Genomic DNA, 17,648 nt, shown 5'->3' with positions numbered 1-17,648 from the left:
TGTGTTAATGTGTGTCTGAGTGTGTGCTACCTGCCGGACAACTGAAAGATAGCAGTGACAAGGATCCCATGCAGAATCTTTGCAGGGGAAGTTGTGGGAGCAGTGTAAAGGGCTCTAAAGGCTCCAAGGAGCGCATACATTGTCTGGGATCTTATGACAATGGTGTCTTTGGATCAATCAGACAGGCCCCTAGGGTGTTTTCAAGAGATAGCGCTAGACTAGGTTGTCCAGGGCCCACCAGGGCTGTCACCTCAGGGACCCCCATCCCATTTGCAAGTTCCTGCATGCGGCCAACATGACAACTCCCCTTCCACCTGCACACACATCCTGCTTTTCTCCAAATTAGGAATGGGGGTGGCAGTGCCCACAGGTGCCGGCAGGGAGCAGGCCTTGGTTGGTGGTGCCCACCAGGTTTTTTTCCTGGTGGCCCAGTCCTACACTGCCTAGAACAAGTAAAATGTGATTACACACCAACTGCTGGTGAAGTGTGTGCCTTTGGTTAAACCACCTAAAAGCAGGAGAACATAAAGGAGAAAAATAAAAAGTGCTCTAATAAACAAATCTTGTACTTGATCCTAATTAAGCTGCATATTGGTGGCAAAACTATCCTGTGTGGCTTATTTAATGTTTAAATGTTTAGCAGACTTAAGTATTAGTGATCCAAATTTAAAAAATACCTTTTATGTGGAAAACCCAAGGTCCCAAGCATTCTAGATATTAGATCCTATACCTGTACCTGCAAATGTGGTAGTTGTGAGTAGTGTAATCATAGTGTTATCTGCAAGTCATATGAGTTTAATTGTAGTAGTATTTAAGATAAACAATATATCAACTGCTCTGCAACTACACTTCTAGTGTGGTTATTCGCCTGCCATTGCAGCATCAAGTACATGGGTAAAAGTAAGACAACCTTTAAAATGTGAAATGCTCTGGAGTGATGTCATGATACAAACCAGTGTAGCATAAGGTACTATTTAAACAAGAACCTGTCCATTTGTTGTCATTGAATCCTAAACTGACACATTTAAATGTAATATTGTCTTATTTTTTTAAAATATATTTGATTCAATAAAAATTACATGATATAATTTATCTACATTTATCTACTGTAGCTAAAAATTATATAAAGGACATATGTATCTCTAATTACATTTTCCAACAAGCACTTTAAAACTGGTCAGATGATGTTTAACAAGTACAATTAAATTGACATTTTGTTCTATTATATAATACTTAAATACAACAAAACTGACTAGTGAAAGCTAGCTTGGGCAATTGTGTGCAGACCATTGATGATGATAGTTTCCCACATAAAGAATCATTTGTTTCTTTTGGAGCTGTTCTGTAAATGTTATCCTTTAAAAAAGAGATTGTGTTTGGTCTCTTGCGAAAGCTACTTTTGCAGGAAAACAGTCGCTGAGGCTTTTGGGTGAGCAAGATTGTGTAGGGTGCCCCTATAATCCTGGTGAAGTTTGCTAAGGAAAGAGGAAAGTTTTGGCCTCTGAAGGTCCTGTTTTTGAAGCTTCTCAATTAGCTTCACAGTTGCTTACAAAAGTGAGACACGTTGATGGTAGATAAATGGCAAATTATGTTTGTTATAGATTACTATAGTAAAATATATTACGCTGTTTCACAAGAGACAGGAAGACTTTTTTATGTTAACTCCTTTCCCTTGAACTCTGCGGTAAAAGTGAAGTTGCCTTATTAAAGGGTAATTTTTCTCTCTGTAATGGGCTTCTTATTTTATATGACTATAATACTGGCATAACAATGAAAGTAACATTCATTGCACATTTTTATTTCACCTTTAAGTGTGGAACTACTCTTCTTTCACAGTATTGCTCTAGAATGAAGGCTAAGGGGCTTAGTAAAAGCACATTTTGGAGCACCTTGCCTTTTAAATATCTGCATGATTTGAGTAGATGTTGTTTTGAGCCTTCTCAGTAGTTTACTTATCAGTACAAAGGCACAACACTAGTTTTGTTTTTAATGCTGCACTTTTACAACATAACTCTGTAAGTTTGTTAAATGGCGTGGGGACGAAGGACTATGTCTATATTCTTACCTTAAGCTCATCCTCCATCTCAGACATTCTGCGTTCCAAAACTCTCTTCTCCTGAAAGAGCATGGGCAACATTTAAAAAGTTATAAACTGGGGCAACATACTATACACTACTTTAGCACAGTGTATCAAAACTAATTCATTTAATTTAATTGGAATGGCAGCTCCCACTCATATAAATACAAAATATGGTAATAAAAAAGCTTTATTATTTGAATAATATATGCACAGTACATATGTTTTACATTATGTTTCTAGAAGCATAGAGTAAAACCTTATCACTATGTTAATTTCAGCACTGCTGGTCCTGACAACTTGTACCATTGAGAAAATATTGCAATAGCCAGCCAGGACCCTATTTCCTAAATGCCTTACACATATCTGTAAATCTACTTCTTTAAAAGTCTTTTAATTAGAGAACAGTGTTTTAAATATGTACACATGATAATAATAGTGTGTGTGCAAGATAACTTTTGAACAACAGCCAATAACAAATCGGATGGAACATGGTTGTTCTTGTGCAGTTCTAAAGAGACAACGTTGGGCTGAAGTGTACAAGTCTGCTGCTACTTGCTACTCCAAATTTGCCTCAGAGGTGAAAAAATCCTTTCTAAGTTCAAGATGGCAATCAGATTAGTTCCTCGATCAACTTTATGCAAAGAGCTAATTTCAATTACCCTGTGTTTTCTTCCTTGCTGACAACCCATACAACCCCTTCTAATGTATCTGCAAGTACAACCACTTCAGGCAGCAATTAACTTCACATTTTCTCAATCTTAGTGGAAGCACTTGTGTGGCTGGAAGGCCCTACACACAAATGAAACATCAGAGAGTGCATTTTATGGTTTCCTTATATATTTATACATAGTTACCATATCTCCCCTTTAAGTGCCTCTTTTTCAGTGTCAACAGTCCCCACTTGGCCAGTCTTTCTTCATAACGGAGACTATGCATCCCCTTAACCAGCTTAGTTGCCCTTCCTTGGACTCTTTTTTTATTCAATAATAACCCATTTAAGCATTGAAGACCATAACTGTACTCAATACTCTAGATGGGGCCTTATCAGTGCTTTATAAAAAGGAAGAATTATTCTCTCTTTCTGTAAATCTATTTATTCTGATACGATTGCCAGGAGACTGCGCACTCTTACCTCTAGGCCCAAGCTGGTTCTAAGTTTGTAGATCGTAGCTAAAGCCTTGTTTTCGTGACCATTGCCTGACTCTGACGTTTCTTCTGCCTGATCCCTTTTGTACCGCTTTTTCGTATCAACCTTAGCATTGTTTAGAATCCTTGTCTTTGCAGCAGCAGAAAGTCCGCAGCCCCAAAAGGGTGTCAATGAAAACAATGCCAGGGCTCTTCTATTTCACCTAAAAGTGTAGTACTAGCAGTCTACTGGCTTCCTCATACTACAGACCATAACATATTCCATCCTAGATGGAATTAATTGGCCTGCATAGTTTTGTTATCTGCTCTGTAAACACCAATACATTGCCTACAAGGCCCACCCCTAAGTTATTAATGACTAAATAACATATATGTTGGCCCAATTCAGAACTTTCCAGAACCCCACAAAGAGCCCTACTCCAGGTAAAGAAAGTACCATTAATATCTGTAAAAAGTTTAGCCGTAAGGCTTTAGCCCCCTCATTTTCCACCATTACTTTTTTCTTTATATTTAGTTATAAATTCTGCTTAAAACACAGACACATCTCTCTCCCTCTTCTATTTTCCGTGTCTCTGTGAAACAAAAAAACATTTATGTTCTCATTCATGTTTTAGCAATGCCTATGGCATCATATTTTTCATCTAGAGCCATTAACTCCAGCCAGGCTTCTTGCATTTGTAAACAGTTAAGACTTGTACCAGCTTGTAACTTGTATATATACACATCTGATCTGTCATTACTCATACTCCCACCCAAATCTCCAGACCCATTTTTCCACACAATGCCTTACAATACCATACAAGATTTTATTTTGGATTAAAATGTATCTTGTTATAGTGCAAATGAAAATTAAACTTGCTGACCCATTTCATATGCAAAGTGTTCACTTACCCTCTTTTCTGCTTCTAAAACCTCTGCTTGACTTGAAGACTGATCTTGTCTCTAAAACACAGTACAAAAAGATAAGGATAAGGTTAATAATAAGCATGTGCTGTCATTTGTAATGTATGAAATGAATACCATTTCTGCAGGCATGACTGGACAGATTTCTGTCAAACACACTGTCACATTAAACTTTATTCAAAATGCCAAATTGACAAAAACTTCCTTTAGAACTACAGCTGCCATCCTGCAAATGTATTTATACAGTTGCAAAGGGAACTTTCAGTTTGTTATGCAAAAAAACTTTTTGTTTATAAGCATTTCTGATCAAACAGACGTCCCTTCGATTAGGATCAGGGGCACTGCTGAGAAGACCCTCCCCCCAATGTTACCAGGGGTGGCAAAAAGGAGCTCCTGGTGCAAAAATTTTATTTTTAAACTGAAAATTCATTTCTGCTAGTGCAGAGAATGCAATTGCGCTCTCTGCACCAGCGATGCAGCCCCCCAGACAACATTTGAAACAGGAAAGGTAAGTGCTAGGGGGCCTCTGGGTGGCTCCGGTGTGAAAATTGCCTCTGACCAGGATAATCATGTATTTGTTCTATATTGTCTCCAGTAAAATGACTTCGTTACACAGATAATATAGCAGGGTTGAGCCCTTAAATAATGTAACCCACAGCTTAAGGGTTACTATAAAATCCATCCAGTTTCAGCAACTTGCTTAAGGTGGCCATACACCATATGGTTCCACCAATATGCCCACCTAAGTTGGGCCGAGGGCCAAACAATTTCATTACAACAACAGCAAGAGGACTGAAAAATCAAACCTGCCTGATCGATATCTGGCCAAATTTAGGCCAGATACTGGTTAGGTAGGCCCATCGGGTTTCCCCATACAAGGGCAGATAAGGTGCTGAATTGGTCTAAAGGACACGAATTGGAAGATGAAATCTGCCCATGTATGGCCACCTTTTAGTAGAAGTGTCCCTGATTTTTCAACTGATGTAAATCATTTTTTATTTTAAGGCTTGCGACATATTATAGGCCCTTACCCCAAAGGTAAGTGAGCTTCAGACTTCCCTCTTAATCATCCAAAAATAAGAGGGAGTGAGGTGTCTAAACCCACAAACAGTTCATTGTAAGAAATCACAAAAATAGTTTCTCATATTTTTTCAGTTTTGCCTATCAATTAATCTATTTTTTTGAAGATGAAAGTTGTAATGGGGCTACCTACAACAATAAGTTTAGGTGATAAGTAAAGGTAATCAGTTTCACATGAAATACTCAAAATAGTAAGCAATATTCAATAAATAATCAGAACAGAGTGACAACATACATACACAAACAATCTTGTATCAATCAATATCTACTGTTGCTAAGTCCACATTGACAATACCAAGAGTTGTTAGACCCAGAGCCACAGTCTGGTGTTCTACTAGGTTAGTCTTCTTAGCAGAAATGAGGAAAAAAACTGGTCAACAACACTTGTTGCATAGTAAATGAACTACCTTAAGTGGCTAATTCGCCCACAGGAAAAAACTTGGCTAAGTTCTCTTGGAGCTAAAATTGGTGAGAATGATGTTAATTTGTATTACTGAGCTATGAATTAAGATGGCTGGCTACACCCTTTTTTAAGACTAGTAAAAAAAGAATTAGAGGTCAATTGTCTGTATGTAAAACCATATTTAAGGCAAGCACTGGAGAGAGTGTAAAAGCCTTATGGATAGAAATTCTAGAGAGACTTAAAGGAGGCACCCACAAGTGACTTAGATCGCTTACCTTTTCTTCCTTTTCGCTTGCACACGCATGCGCAGTAGAGTGAAAAGCCAAACTTAAACAAGAAAGTCGGCTTTTCACTCTACTGCGCATGCGCCGGCCGACGGATTTCGCCAGCAGAAGAAAAAGGAAGGAGGAAGCGCTCACTACAAGTACCCTGGGCTGGTGCTTTTTTCTCCTAACAGGGGCACAGGGGCGATTCTGGACATATCGCTGCCTGAGGCGGCTCCTGGATGCCGCCCCCCCCCCCCGCTCCCCAGCGCTTACCTTCTGAGGGCAGGAGCGGGTCCGGGGGCGGTGAGATCGCTAGTGCAGAGAGCACAATTGCTTAAAGTTACCTGGAGCGGCATTTTGCCGCCCCTGGTAACTGGGGCACTTCTGCCGCCTGAGGCGAGTTTCTCAACTCGCCTAATAGCAGAAGCGCCCCTGCAGGGGCACCAGCCCAGGGTACAAGGTAAGTGATCTAAGTCACCCCCAAGTGACTTAGCCTTTCCTTCCCCTTTAAAGGAATACTGTCATGGGAAAACATTTTTTTCAAAATGCATCAGTTAATAGAGCTTCTCCTACAGAATCCTGCATTGAAATCTCTTTTTCTAAAACACAAACTGATCTGAAAGCAGTTCTAAAGTATAGTGCTGGGTCCTTATGAAGGCTCAGAATAAGTCACCGTGTACTGAGATGGCTGACTACACACCAATATTACAACCAAAAAAATACATTTGTTGGTTAAGAATAAATGCTAGAGTGAATTATTAGCTATGTAAACAGTGTAATTTAGAAATAAATCTCTTTAAGATAACAAAGAAAGTTACCCCTGTAAGATGCTAAAAACCTCCAAATATAATTGAGGACAAAAGGGCTCAATGAAGAATGCTTACAGGGGGTTTTATATGGTTTCTGAGATATTAGCAGTGTTAGAGCTGTGACAGACAGGGAGATTAGTGGCCCCGCAACAAATCTCCCTTGTCGCTGGCGACTAATCTCCCGATATGCCATCCCACCGGCTAGAATGTAAATCGCCGGTGGATGGCATACGCGGCGCCAAAATCGCCAACGATTTGTTGCGCGCCGACTAATCTCCCTGTCTGTCACAGCCCTTAAAGAGCTAATAGCAGCTTTGGTACAACAGCTCTTTGTACCAGTGATCCTATCTATGCACATCCTGTGTTCAGTTATAGCATTCTACATAGGAACTTGGGATGAATAAAGACATATGTCAATCGAGTTCAACCTTTTATGTCTATTTAAAACCTGCTTAACTGCTAGTTGATCCAGATGAAGGCAAAAAAACCCTGTTTAAAGCGTCTTCAAATATTTCCAATATCCACTTTTCTCTAAATATATTTCAGTAACCATGCACTTTCTGACTTGCAAAAAAGCCATCCAACACAGATCTTCACTGCTAAACTGCTGTGGTTGCCTTGGGCTGGTACAAAAATCCAAAACATAATGTACAACATTTCTAGCCTACTTCTTTACTTCTTAAGCTTTTTTTCTCCTTTAGGCGCCTCTTCTGCAGCATAAACAACTGCAACTTGGCCAGTATTTCTTCATAACAGAGACTTTGTATTCCCTTTACCAGCTTCTTTAGACTCTTTCTTATTTAATAATATCCCAGTTGAGCACTGAAACGAAAACTGCATGGCATATTCTACATGGGGCCTTACCAGTGCTTTGTAAAGGGGAAGAATGAGCCCCTCCTCATGAATCTATAGGGCTGATTCACTAAAGTGCGTTAAAACGTGCGCTATTTATAGCGTGCGATAAAAATTTTATTGTGTCTAAATTTTCTCCACTTAACGCACGATTCACTATAAGCATACTTGTGCTAATTTATGCGCGATATTGCATGCGGCATTTACCGCATGCGCGCTAATTAACGCCTATTATTATGTGCGCTAATAGTCGCCGCGTATAAATAGTAGCCACATATAAATAGTGCATATAAATAGTAGCATATAAATAGTAGCCACATATAAATAGTAGCATATAAATAGTATCCACATATAAATAGTGCATATAAATAGTAGCATATAAATAGTAGCCGCATATAAATATTTATATGCTACTATTTATATGCAGCTGCTATTTATATGCTACTATTTATATGCAGCTACTATTTATATGCTACTTTTTATATGCGGCTACTATTTATATGCTACTATTTATATGCACTATTTATGTGTGGCTACTATTTATATATCTAACATTACCGCATGCAGTTGCGCGCAAATTAACGCATGCGATAATACTGTAGTGAATCGCGCGCTAATTGTCGCGTCTTTTTTAATGCAAAAAAGCGTCCGACAAAAATTAACGCACTTTAGTGAATCAACCCTTATGTCTTAAACCTTGTTTGCCCTTGCAGCTGTACACTGGTATTGGCTGCTAAAGCCAAGTATAGTATCATCAAGGACCCCTTAATATTGTTCTCGGTTTATATTGTACATTTCTTTATATATTTATTGATAAGACTAATAATTCCTGCCAAGTTTCCTTTTTACTAAGGGTTGCTTATCAAGGTACATTTCTTTCTGACAATCCTCAAAACTGTGATTTAATACTTTTTTACAATTCAGGAGGTGTTCTGTGTAAATTAATTTTGATTATGTCTACTAATTCTTGCTCCCATTTATTTTATTTGTTGGCTTATTTTTTATATTGTGGTAATCATAAATGGATCTTCATATTCTATTTAACAATTAAATTGTCCTAACCTAATGGTTTTAATTTTTTACTTTTTTTTCTCAGCGTGCCTAGGGGGCACCAGTTGGGTGCCTGTATGGGAAAAAAGTGTTGAAAAAATGCCTGCAGACACTTGCCTCTAGATCTGTTGGTGTAGCTAAAAGAGGGTTCCCTTACTTCCAGTCGGTGAATGTGCAAACTCTGTACTGTACATGGGCAGATGGGATGAAAAAGGGGAGGGAAGCTATGGTGCCTAGGGCGGTGCTGGCTTCTAATACAGTACAGTCTTGAGTTTTATGCATGTATGGATTGGAATGGGACTAGCCTTTTTGCCACATTGTGACCATCTGGTAATATACTTTCATAATGTTCTGGGATTCAGTGGCGTAACTAAATGCAACTGGGCCCACAGCAAATTCAATTTAGCCCCCCCCCATAATTACTTGGGAACTTACTGGGCCCTCTACATTTCTGGGCCCCCATGCTCTGTAGTTATGCCCCTGCTGGGAATTAATCCCCCTTAAATGTTGTAAAGATTTCACTTTTCACAATTCTTTGTGTAGGGATCTCTAAAATTTGGGCCCCTAGTATGTTACCCCCAGGTTAGACCCCAAGGGTGGGTAGTGCTTTGATAGTGCAACACACTGGGTGGGTTGGCACTTAGATAGTTAACAGGGAGTTAGCTTCCCTGCAGTTCAAGGTTATGGCCACAGGGTGGTAGAGTTAGTATAAAAAGCTATGCAGCCATGTGCAGCCAGGTCTTTCAGCCTGGGACCCCTCTTGGATAAGAGGTAAACAACAGGTCAGCATTAGGCAGTTAGAGATTTGTTATAGACCGCTCTAGGAGTGGGAGACAGGCAAGCTAGCTGGGCAGCTTGGCCCCAACAGGAGAATTACTGGATTAAGATCCACCAGCACTCATAGCTGGAGTCAGGGTATAAAGTGCTAAGTGTAGGAGATTTGCCTAATCCAGGGGTATCTAAGTGGAAGTACCGGGGTGAGGTCTGCTGAGGAGGTGTCCGCTTGGCGTGTAGTACCGGGAAGTGCCCTAGAGAGGGGCTTCTGGCGAGAAGTACCGGAGGGAACCCCTAAAGGGAATCATCTGTCGGGAGTACTGCTAATATCCCGTGGAGAGAGGGTCTCTTAAGGAAGAGGGAGTATACCCTGACTGTAACATTGCTCCTGTGTGTGACCTGCCTGTCTGATACATCTGTGACAATAAATAAGTTCCACTGGTTAAACATCCATCCAGTGTCCTGTCTCTGCATATCTGGAGGATCCACCTGCCTGGTAAGCAACTACCCCAGGGAGGGGGCAAGGTGCCAGGAGTGCTGGGAATCCCCACACAGCAGTACAGTATCAAGTTCTCAGGAGGGGAGTTATAGTTCAGTCTATCCCTATCTTGGGTGGAGGCACGCCAAAGTAATAGAAACCAACTGTTCCCCAAAGTAAGCGGGGCTCAGGATCCTGTTAGCGCCACTAGATCTCAGCAGGTAGCAGCACATTCTCTAAAGTGGGCTACATTTGTAAGTAAATATTTTCAATTTAATGGAAAACATATTTATCAGGATTTTTTTTTACCAAAAATTTGCACAGAAATACTTTTATTTTATGTCCAAAAGAGTTACTTAGAATAAGACTGTTTGCACTTTACAGGGACTGTTCAATCTTTACACCAGCCCCTGCACCAGTAAAGCTTACAATCTAAGGTGTATTTCACACTTATTGATTTCATTAGTAACCAATTAAACAGCCTGTAACTTTTTCAGTCACATAACACCACAAAGGCATAGGGAGAACTTTAAGATATTACCAGGCCAGAATTTATTAGTGAAGTTATTTTCACTACAAAGACACAGCTGGTGCACAAAACACAGCTACTACTATGTTAGAAAAGAACATTTGTGGAATATATTACCTGCAATGGCAGAATAGATCATTTTATCTCTAAAGCATAAAATGCAAACCTACCACTTTTACCACTCTGTTATATATAATGTGTATTATAGTCCAGTATTCCAGTATGTACAACTGATGAGGTTGAAAAAGCACATTTGTCCATTAGGCTCAACTTTAGTAAAACGTTCAGAAGATGAAAATATAATAATTTTGTAAATCTTGTGTAAAGCCACTCCAATTTGCCTTAGAGGGGGAAAATATTCCTTCCTTTATTTCCCCCACAAAAAAAAATCCGGGTAGTATGTTTATATAGGTACTGATCACACTACTACTGGAGAAACTTTTATTTAAATAATGACAGAAAAGGGACTTATGCAATGAAAGGTTTACATTTGAATGATGCAAGTCTTTTAGGGGTTCCCTAGTTTCATTTGCTCACTGCTCCTGTTTAATTGTTTTGAGGTACTGATAATTGATTGACCTGATAAAAAAGTGAGCTTTGGTCACAAGGAATTTAGATCTTTGTTACCTTTGCCACTCTTTCCAGTTTGGCCTTGACAACTGAAAGCTCAAGCTGGGCCTCTCGAAGGTTGGTCTTAAGTTTTTCATTTTCGCTGTAAGCATTCTCATAGAGCTAAAATAGACACCAAATCAAATGTTAAAAGTGACAAGGCGTGTATCAGACTAGATTCATCTCATTAAAAAATTAAATATTATGTGCAAAATATTAGAAATGTAAAGAACCACATCCATACTGTGATATCATTGTATACAATAGAATGAAAAAAACCTAGCAATGATAGAGTCACATCACTGTTTTTTTTACCTTTTTAAAATCTTTCTCGGTTTCCTCTCCATTCTTGCTTTCAAGAGATGTCAAACGGTTCTCTCGGCGGCTATAAGCACTAACTCTAGAACTGGCTCGGTCACTTGTTGAATCTGTAGAACCGAGACCAGAGCTTCCAGAGTCCAACCTACAACATGATTTCATCAATTAGCCATTTTAGTAAAACAGTCAACAGATTTGCAAACATATACATAACTTGTATGACATTTGGGCTCAGCCACATTTTATATTAATAAAAAGTGCAGTTAAATGAAACCTATGCATTATCCATTGGTCAGTAAAATATCATATTCAACTGTGGTGCTGGCAATTCAAAAATAAATACATACATGTGGATTAACCCTTTAAGTTCCAACAGAATTTCACATTTCAGTTTCGCTCAGTGCCAGACGTTTTTTGAACGGTTTGTGCTCTCTCATTTTATGGGCATTTACTGGGGGGTAAGTTTAGGTAGAAAGACTATACATATTTTTTTAGGAGAACCTAAGCTTTCTAAATCTGTCTGAGTTTTTGTTTTATTTCCACTTCAGGAACAAGATTTAGAGCTCTAAATACCCCCCCAAAAATGTATGATGTATAATAATTTATACCAGAAAAATATTTTATCTTATAGACAAAAACTCAACTGATTCAGAAAGTCTCATGTCTCTCGAACGTGCCAATACCAGATATGTATATTTTAGAGATTTCTTACTATAGGTTGAAAATTCCCAGCAGTAAATTACCAAATTTTCAAAGCATTACAGCAGAATATAGCATACTTTAGATTCCAAAGCCAAAAATCCTGGAACATTAGGTTTACCCCAGAAAACTATATATTTTTGAAAAGTACGTATTCTGTCGAATCAGAAATGGGCAACCATGTCTTTCAACTCTTAAGTACCAAACAGCAATGCTTTAATGAACTTAGCAAATTGATGACAATTCTAAAAATCTAATTTCCCACGTAGCATTAGGTACCAAATAAAAAGATGCTAAATATGAAAGCCAAGGGTCCACAGTTTGATGTCAATTGTGCATTGGATTACTAAAGTATCTGGCATTTAGAGACCCCGAGAGGAAGTTTGCGCATACTAACTGCCCCATCAAATACTTCAACTACTGAAAATTTACCACATTTACAGCATTTTTTGTGGGGTAAAAACACAAAAAAAATAAAGTGACCCCCCCAAAACCATGTCTTCCTACTCCAAACAACAGCATTGCACTGCCTTCCTAAAATTGGTGGTTTGAATGAAATACTTTAAAATCGCCTCAAAGTGACAGGGGTCTACTTAACAGATTGATGCCCAATATGCATAGATTTGCCGAACTATGTGGCATACAAAGGCACCCCAATGAAAATAGTGCAATTAATTTTCACATCTGACACTCTGGCTTATGCAATATATGCTCCTGGTATGTGTAGTATGCCATAAGTCCACCTAACAGTACAGAGACTAGAAAACCATATATTTTCCCAAAGTACACATTCTGGCAAAACAAAATCGGTAAATTAATTTTTCTACTGCAAACTATTAAACTATAAAGCTTTGCTATACTTAGCGGTTTTCATTAAATTTCTGAAAATTGCCACATAGAGCTTGCATTATTCCCCATTATATACCTCACATTTCATAACATAGTAACATAAAACACTCTAAATATGAATGTCAGAGATCTACTGAACAGTTTGATGCCTAATATACATTAATTTACCAATCTATTTGGTGTACAGAGGCACCCAAATCGATATATAGCAGACACAATTTCCATAGGCACAAACAAGTAACATAGAACAATGCGAATTGCAATAAAATTACTAAAAAACGCTAAAATCAATGTTTATTATTATGTTTGTTATTTGTCGCTTAGTGTTATCAGCAGTCAGAATCACAGTTTGAACATTTTAGCTTAGACAAACAAGTTTTACAGACATAAATGGCTAAAAATGCCCCAAAATCACCAAAAATATAATATAGTCATTGAAATAACATACAAATGGTATTGCACAGTGTGGATATCAAATACGCTTTTCGCAAAGGCAATAAAACCATTTTTTCAGGCAAAAAAAACCTACAATGCTATAAAAAAGCCATAAAATTGTGTAAGTGTATATATGTGTTTACACTTCGCAAATTGTGCATTTTGTGCATGTGTGTGCATGTACAAGTATGTGTGAGTGCTGTGAGGGAATAAAAGCCCCCTGATCCCCGAAAAATGTATGTGTAAATGTGTGTGTATTAGTGTAATAAGTGTGTGTTTGTGTGTTACACTAACCTGGGCTAGTAGGCAGGCAGATTCATCTGGAGGAGGAGAAAGGTCCAGGGGATTAAAAGGAAGGCATCTGCAGGAAGGATCCGGTGATGGGGGGACATAGATTCTATGTTCTGTGGCACTTCAAAGGTTCAAGCTTATAAAGGCTCACTTACCAATGCAGTGCATGTTTTTGGACCTCAATCAGCATGTTTTTTCCCACAATGCAGCGCTTCTGCATAATTGCATTTATACACCATCAAACCTATTTGTGTGCGATGCTCCAATATGCATGATTTGTTACATAGTTACATAGTTACATAGGGTTGAAAAAAGACCAGTGTCCATCAAGTTCAACCCATCCAAGTAAACCCAGCACACTTAACCCACACCTACCAATCTATACACTCACATACATACACTATATATACAACCACTAGTACTAACTGTAGATATTAGTATCACAATAGCCTTGGATATTCTGATTGATCAAGAACTCATCCAGGCCCCTCTTAAAGGCATTAACAGAATCTGCCATTACCACATCACTAGGAAGGGCATTCCACAGCCTCACTGCCCTCACCGTGAAAAACCACCTACGCTGCTTCAAATGGAAGCTCCTTTCCTCTAATCTAAAGGGGTGACCTCTGGTGCGCTGATTGTTTTTATGGGAAAAAAGAACATCCCCCAACTGCCTATAATCCCCTCTAATGTACTTGTACAGAGTAATCATGTCCCCTCGCAAGCGCCTCTTTTCCAGAGAAAACAACCCCAACCTTGACAGTCTCACCTCATAGTTTAACCCTTCCATCCCCTTTACCAGTTTAGTTGCACGTCTCTGCACTTTCTCCAGCTCATTAATATCCTTCTTAAGGACTGGAGCCCAAAACTGCACTGCATACTCAAGGTGAGGCCTTACCAGGGACCTATAAAGGGGCAAAATTATGTTCTCATCCCTTGAGTCAATGCCCTTTTTTATACAAGACAGCACTTTATTTGCTTTAGTAGCCACAGAATGACACTGCCTGGCATTAGACAACTTGTTATCAACAAAAACCCCTAGATCCTTCTCCATTAAGGAAACCCCCAACACACTACCATTCAGTAGATAGTTTGCGTTTATATTATTTCTACCAAAGTGCATAACTTTGCACTTATCAACATTGAACCTCATTTTCCAGTTTGCTGCCCAGTTATCTAATTTTGTCAAATCGCTCTGCAAAGCAGCAGCATCCTGCATGGAACTTATAGTTTTGCACAATTTAGTGTCATCAGCAAAATAGAAACAGTACTGTCTATGCCCACCTCCAGGTCATTAATAAACAAGTTAAAAAGCAAAGGCCCAAGGACTGACCCCTGCGGTACTCCACTAACCACACTGGTCCAATTAGAAAATGTTCCATTTACAACCACTCTTTGTAATCTATCCTTCAGCCAGTTCTCTATCCAATTACAAATATTATGTTCTAGGCCAATATTCCTTAATTTGATCATTAACCTTCTGTGAGGTACTGTATCAAACGCTTTAGCAAAGTCCAAGTAGATGACATCAACTGCCATTCCAGCATCAAGGTTCCTGCTCACCTCCTCATAAAAGGCGACTAAATTAGTCTGGCAAGATCTGTTACGCATAAAACCATGCTGGCACAAACTAATAGTATTGTGAACTGCAATGTATTCAAGTACCCTATCCCTTATTACCCCTTCCAAAAGTTTTCCTACTACTGATGTCAGACTAACAGGCCTATAGTTTTCAGGCTGAGAACGGGATCCCTTTTTAAATAACGGCACCACATTAGCAATCTGCCAGTCTCTTGGCACCATGCCAGACCTCAATGAATCCTGAAAAATTAAGTGAAGAGGTTTGGCAATCACAGCGCTCAGCTCATTTAATACCCTGGGATGAATCCCATCCGGCCCTGGACCTTTGTTTACCTTTACATGTTCAAGTCTCTTTTGAATTTCCTCCCGAGTGACCCATGCGCCAATAGCTAAATTACTAGAACTGGGCATATTACAAGGGAAGCCTTCATTATCTGGCTCCTCAGATGTATAGACAGATGAAAAATAAGAGTTCAAAATTTCAGCTTTTTCCCCATTCTCATCAACCAACTTACCCCCCCGTGATAATAAAGTTCCCACCCCTTCTTGCTTCATTTTTTTACTATTCACATAATTAAAAAATAATTTAGGATTCTTTTTACTCCTAGCAGCAATATCCCTTTCCATTTCTATTTTAGCTTGCTTGATAGCTTTTTTGCATGCTTTATTTGCTTCCTTGTACCTGATGAAAGTTTCTGCTGTCCCAGCTAACTTGAATGCCCTAAAAGCACGTTTTTTCTTACCAACCTCGACAATAACACTTTTATTCAGCCATAAAGGTTTTGCTTTGCGATGCCTCTCCTTGCTTACAAGGGGGATATACTGTTGTGTATACCTACAAAGCAATGTTTTAAAGATGTTCCATTTTCCTTCTGTGTCTAACCCCATGAAAAGCCTTTCCCAGTTGACACATTGCAGAGATGCCCTTATACTGGCAAAGTCTGCACGTCTAAAATTGAGCGTATTAGTTACTTGTTAATTACATAACAAATATTTCTAAGTCAAGTGGGCCTTATTTCAGGTGTGTCAATGCTTGGGAAATTAATAACATGAGTGTGCAGTTCACTCAAATGTAAGTTACTATTCAACAACCCACTAGTGGAACCCTAGATTCATTTGCAAAAGCTTGCTTGATTAGAGAAGAATAAAAAGCCATAAACTAACCAGTAGAAAAAATGAATGAAGGTTGAGAAAGGGGAAGCAGAGATATTGGGGAAGAAGAGAATGTAGCAAAGGATAGAAAAGTGAGGAGTGGAAAAGAAAATGGAAAAAGTGGGAGAAAAGGTAAGAGAGACAGGGATGGGATAGAGAAGGAAGAACATATAAAAAAAGAAAAAAGTTGTTTCACTATTTGTAATAAAAAATTATTCTTTGGTTTATATTTCCTTTACAAGGACAATAAAATACTGACTGCTGGCTGTTATGATTTATCTGTGTACATGTAGGGACCCATAGGGTTAATCTGCCCCTATGGCTTTAAACCCTACTACTTCCTTATTTCTGCTGTTACTGGGAAAGACCCATGTATCTAGTTTATCCTTGGCACTTGTACCTTATTGGTTATTTGGGTTGACCACACCCCTTGCACTCCAATATAGTGTTTAGCAAGGAGGTGTGGCTTCTTCTTTGGCTGCCTCTGTGTCTCAGTCACAGGTCACTGAGCCTGGGATCAGCATAGGCCCCAGTAAAGCCTTATTGCCCTAGAGTTATCATCACCATTTGCTCTAGAGAAGTCGGGGACAGGAACCCCCTGAACGAGGTCCAGTTAGATAGTTACTCTTGTAAGAGCACTCTCTAGGAGAGTGAGATAGATAGGAAAGGAAGCAAGAGCAGTTTCGGCTCCACCAAGGAAAATAGCTGGAAGTACCCTTCCATACAGGCAGTGTTACCTTAGCATAGGGCCACAGTTAAGACATAGGAGACAGGCAGTACCTTAACCCTGATCCACAGTCAGCTGTAGGACTCTTAAAGCTAGAGGTTATCAACCTGAGGACTGAGGTATCTATCCTGACTGCTTCCAATGGGGTGTTAAGCTGACCAGATGCATTTACCCTGCCCAGGAGGTGGGATAAACCGGTGTGCATCCTCTCTTTGCTGTCCTCAGAGTCTACTATCATTTAACATCTCTATGTGAGTATTTGATCAAACCCTGCATCTTTACTTGTCTCTGACAATAAACCTGTCTATTGTTCAACTGCAAGAACCTTTCTGGCATCCAACTTTACTGCACACAGCTACAGTGAGTTGTAGTTACACTACACCCCAGCTCCGCAGGTCTCTTCCATATAGCGAAGGCCCATCCTGTCTAAGAGAGTCGCATGTACCCCATGCTCTAATACCTACACTAGCTTGGGTTTTGACTATTTTATAGCCAAACAGGGGTTACAAACAGGTGGTGGTCTAAAGAGCACAGACATATTGGAGACCAGACATGGATGGTTTTGCTTTTTTGCTGCCCATAGTAACCTGCTGCACACTATTGCCAGAGGTGAAACA

General features: G+C 39.3%; 1 protein-coding gene across 1 annotated transcript in view; it reads right to left on the bottom strand.

The window, feature by feature from the left end:
* The window catches only part of ppp1r12b (protein phosphatase 1 regulatory subunit 12B), a 38,993-nt gene that overhangs the window by 5,759 nt on the left and 15,586 nt on the right, over nucleotides 1–17,648 (bottom strand). Inside the window, 4 exon segments of the mRNA NM_001079292.1 lie at nucleotides 2,066–2,116; nucleotides 4,118–4,168; nucleotides 10,998–11,102; nucleotides 11,295–11,442. Coding sequence (NP_001072760.1) covers nucleotides 2,066–2,116; nucleotides 4,118–4,168; nucleotides 10,998–11,102; nucleotides 11,295–11,442 — 355 coding nt within the window.

This window comes from Xenopus tropicalis, chromosome 2 (genome assembly GCF_000004195.4).
Source record: "Xenopus tropicalis strain Nigerian chromosome 2, UCB_Xtro_10.0, whole genome shotgun sequence".
NCBI classification, from domain to species: domain Eukaryota; kingdom Metazoa; phylum Chordata; class Amphibia; order Anura; family Pipidae; genus Xenopus; species Xenopus tropicalis.
This window is presented reverse-complemented; position numbering and strand designations above follow the sequence as displayed.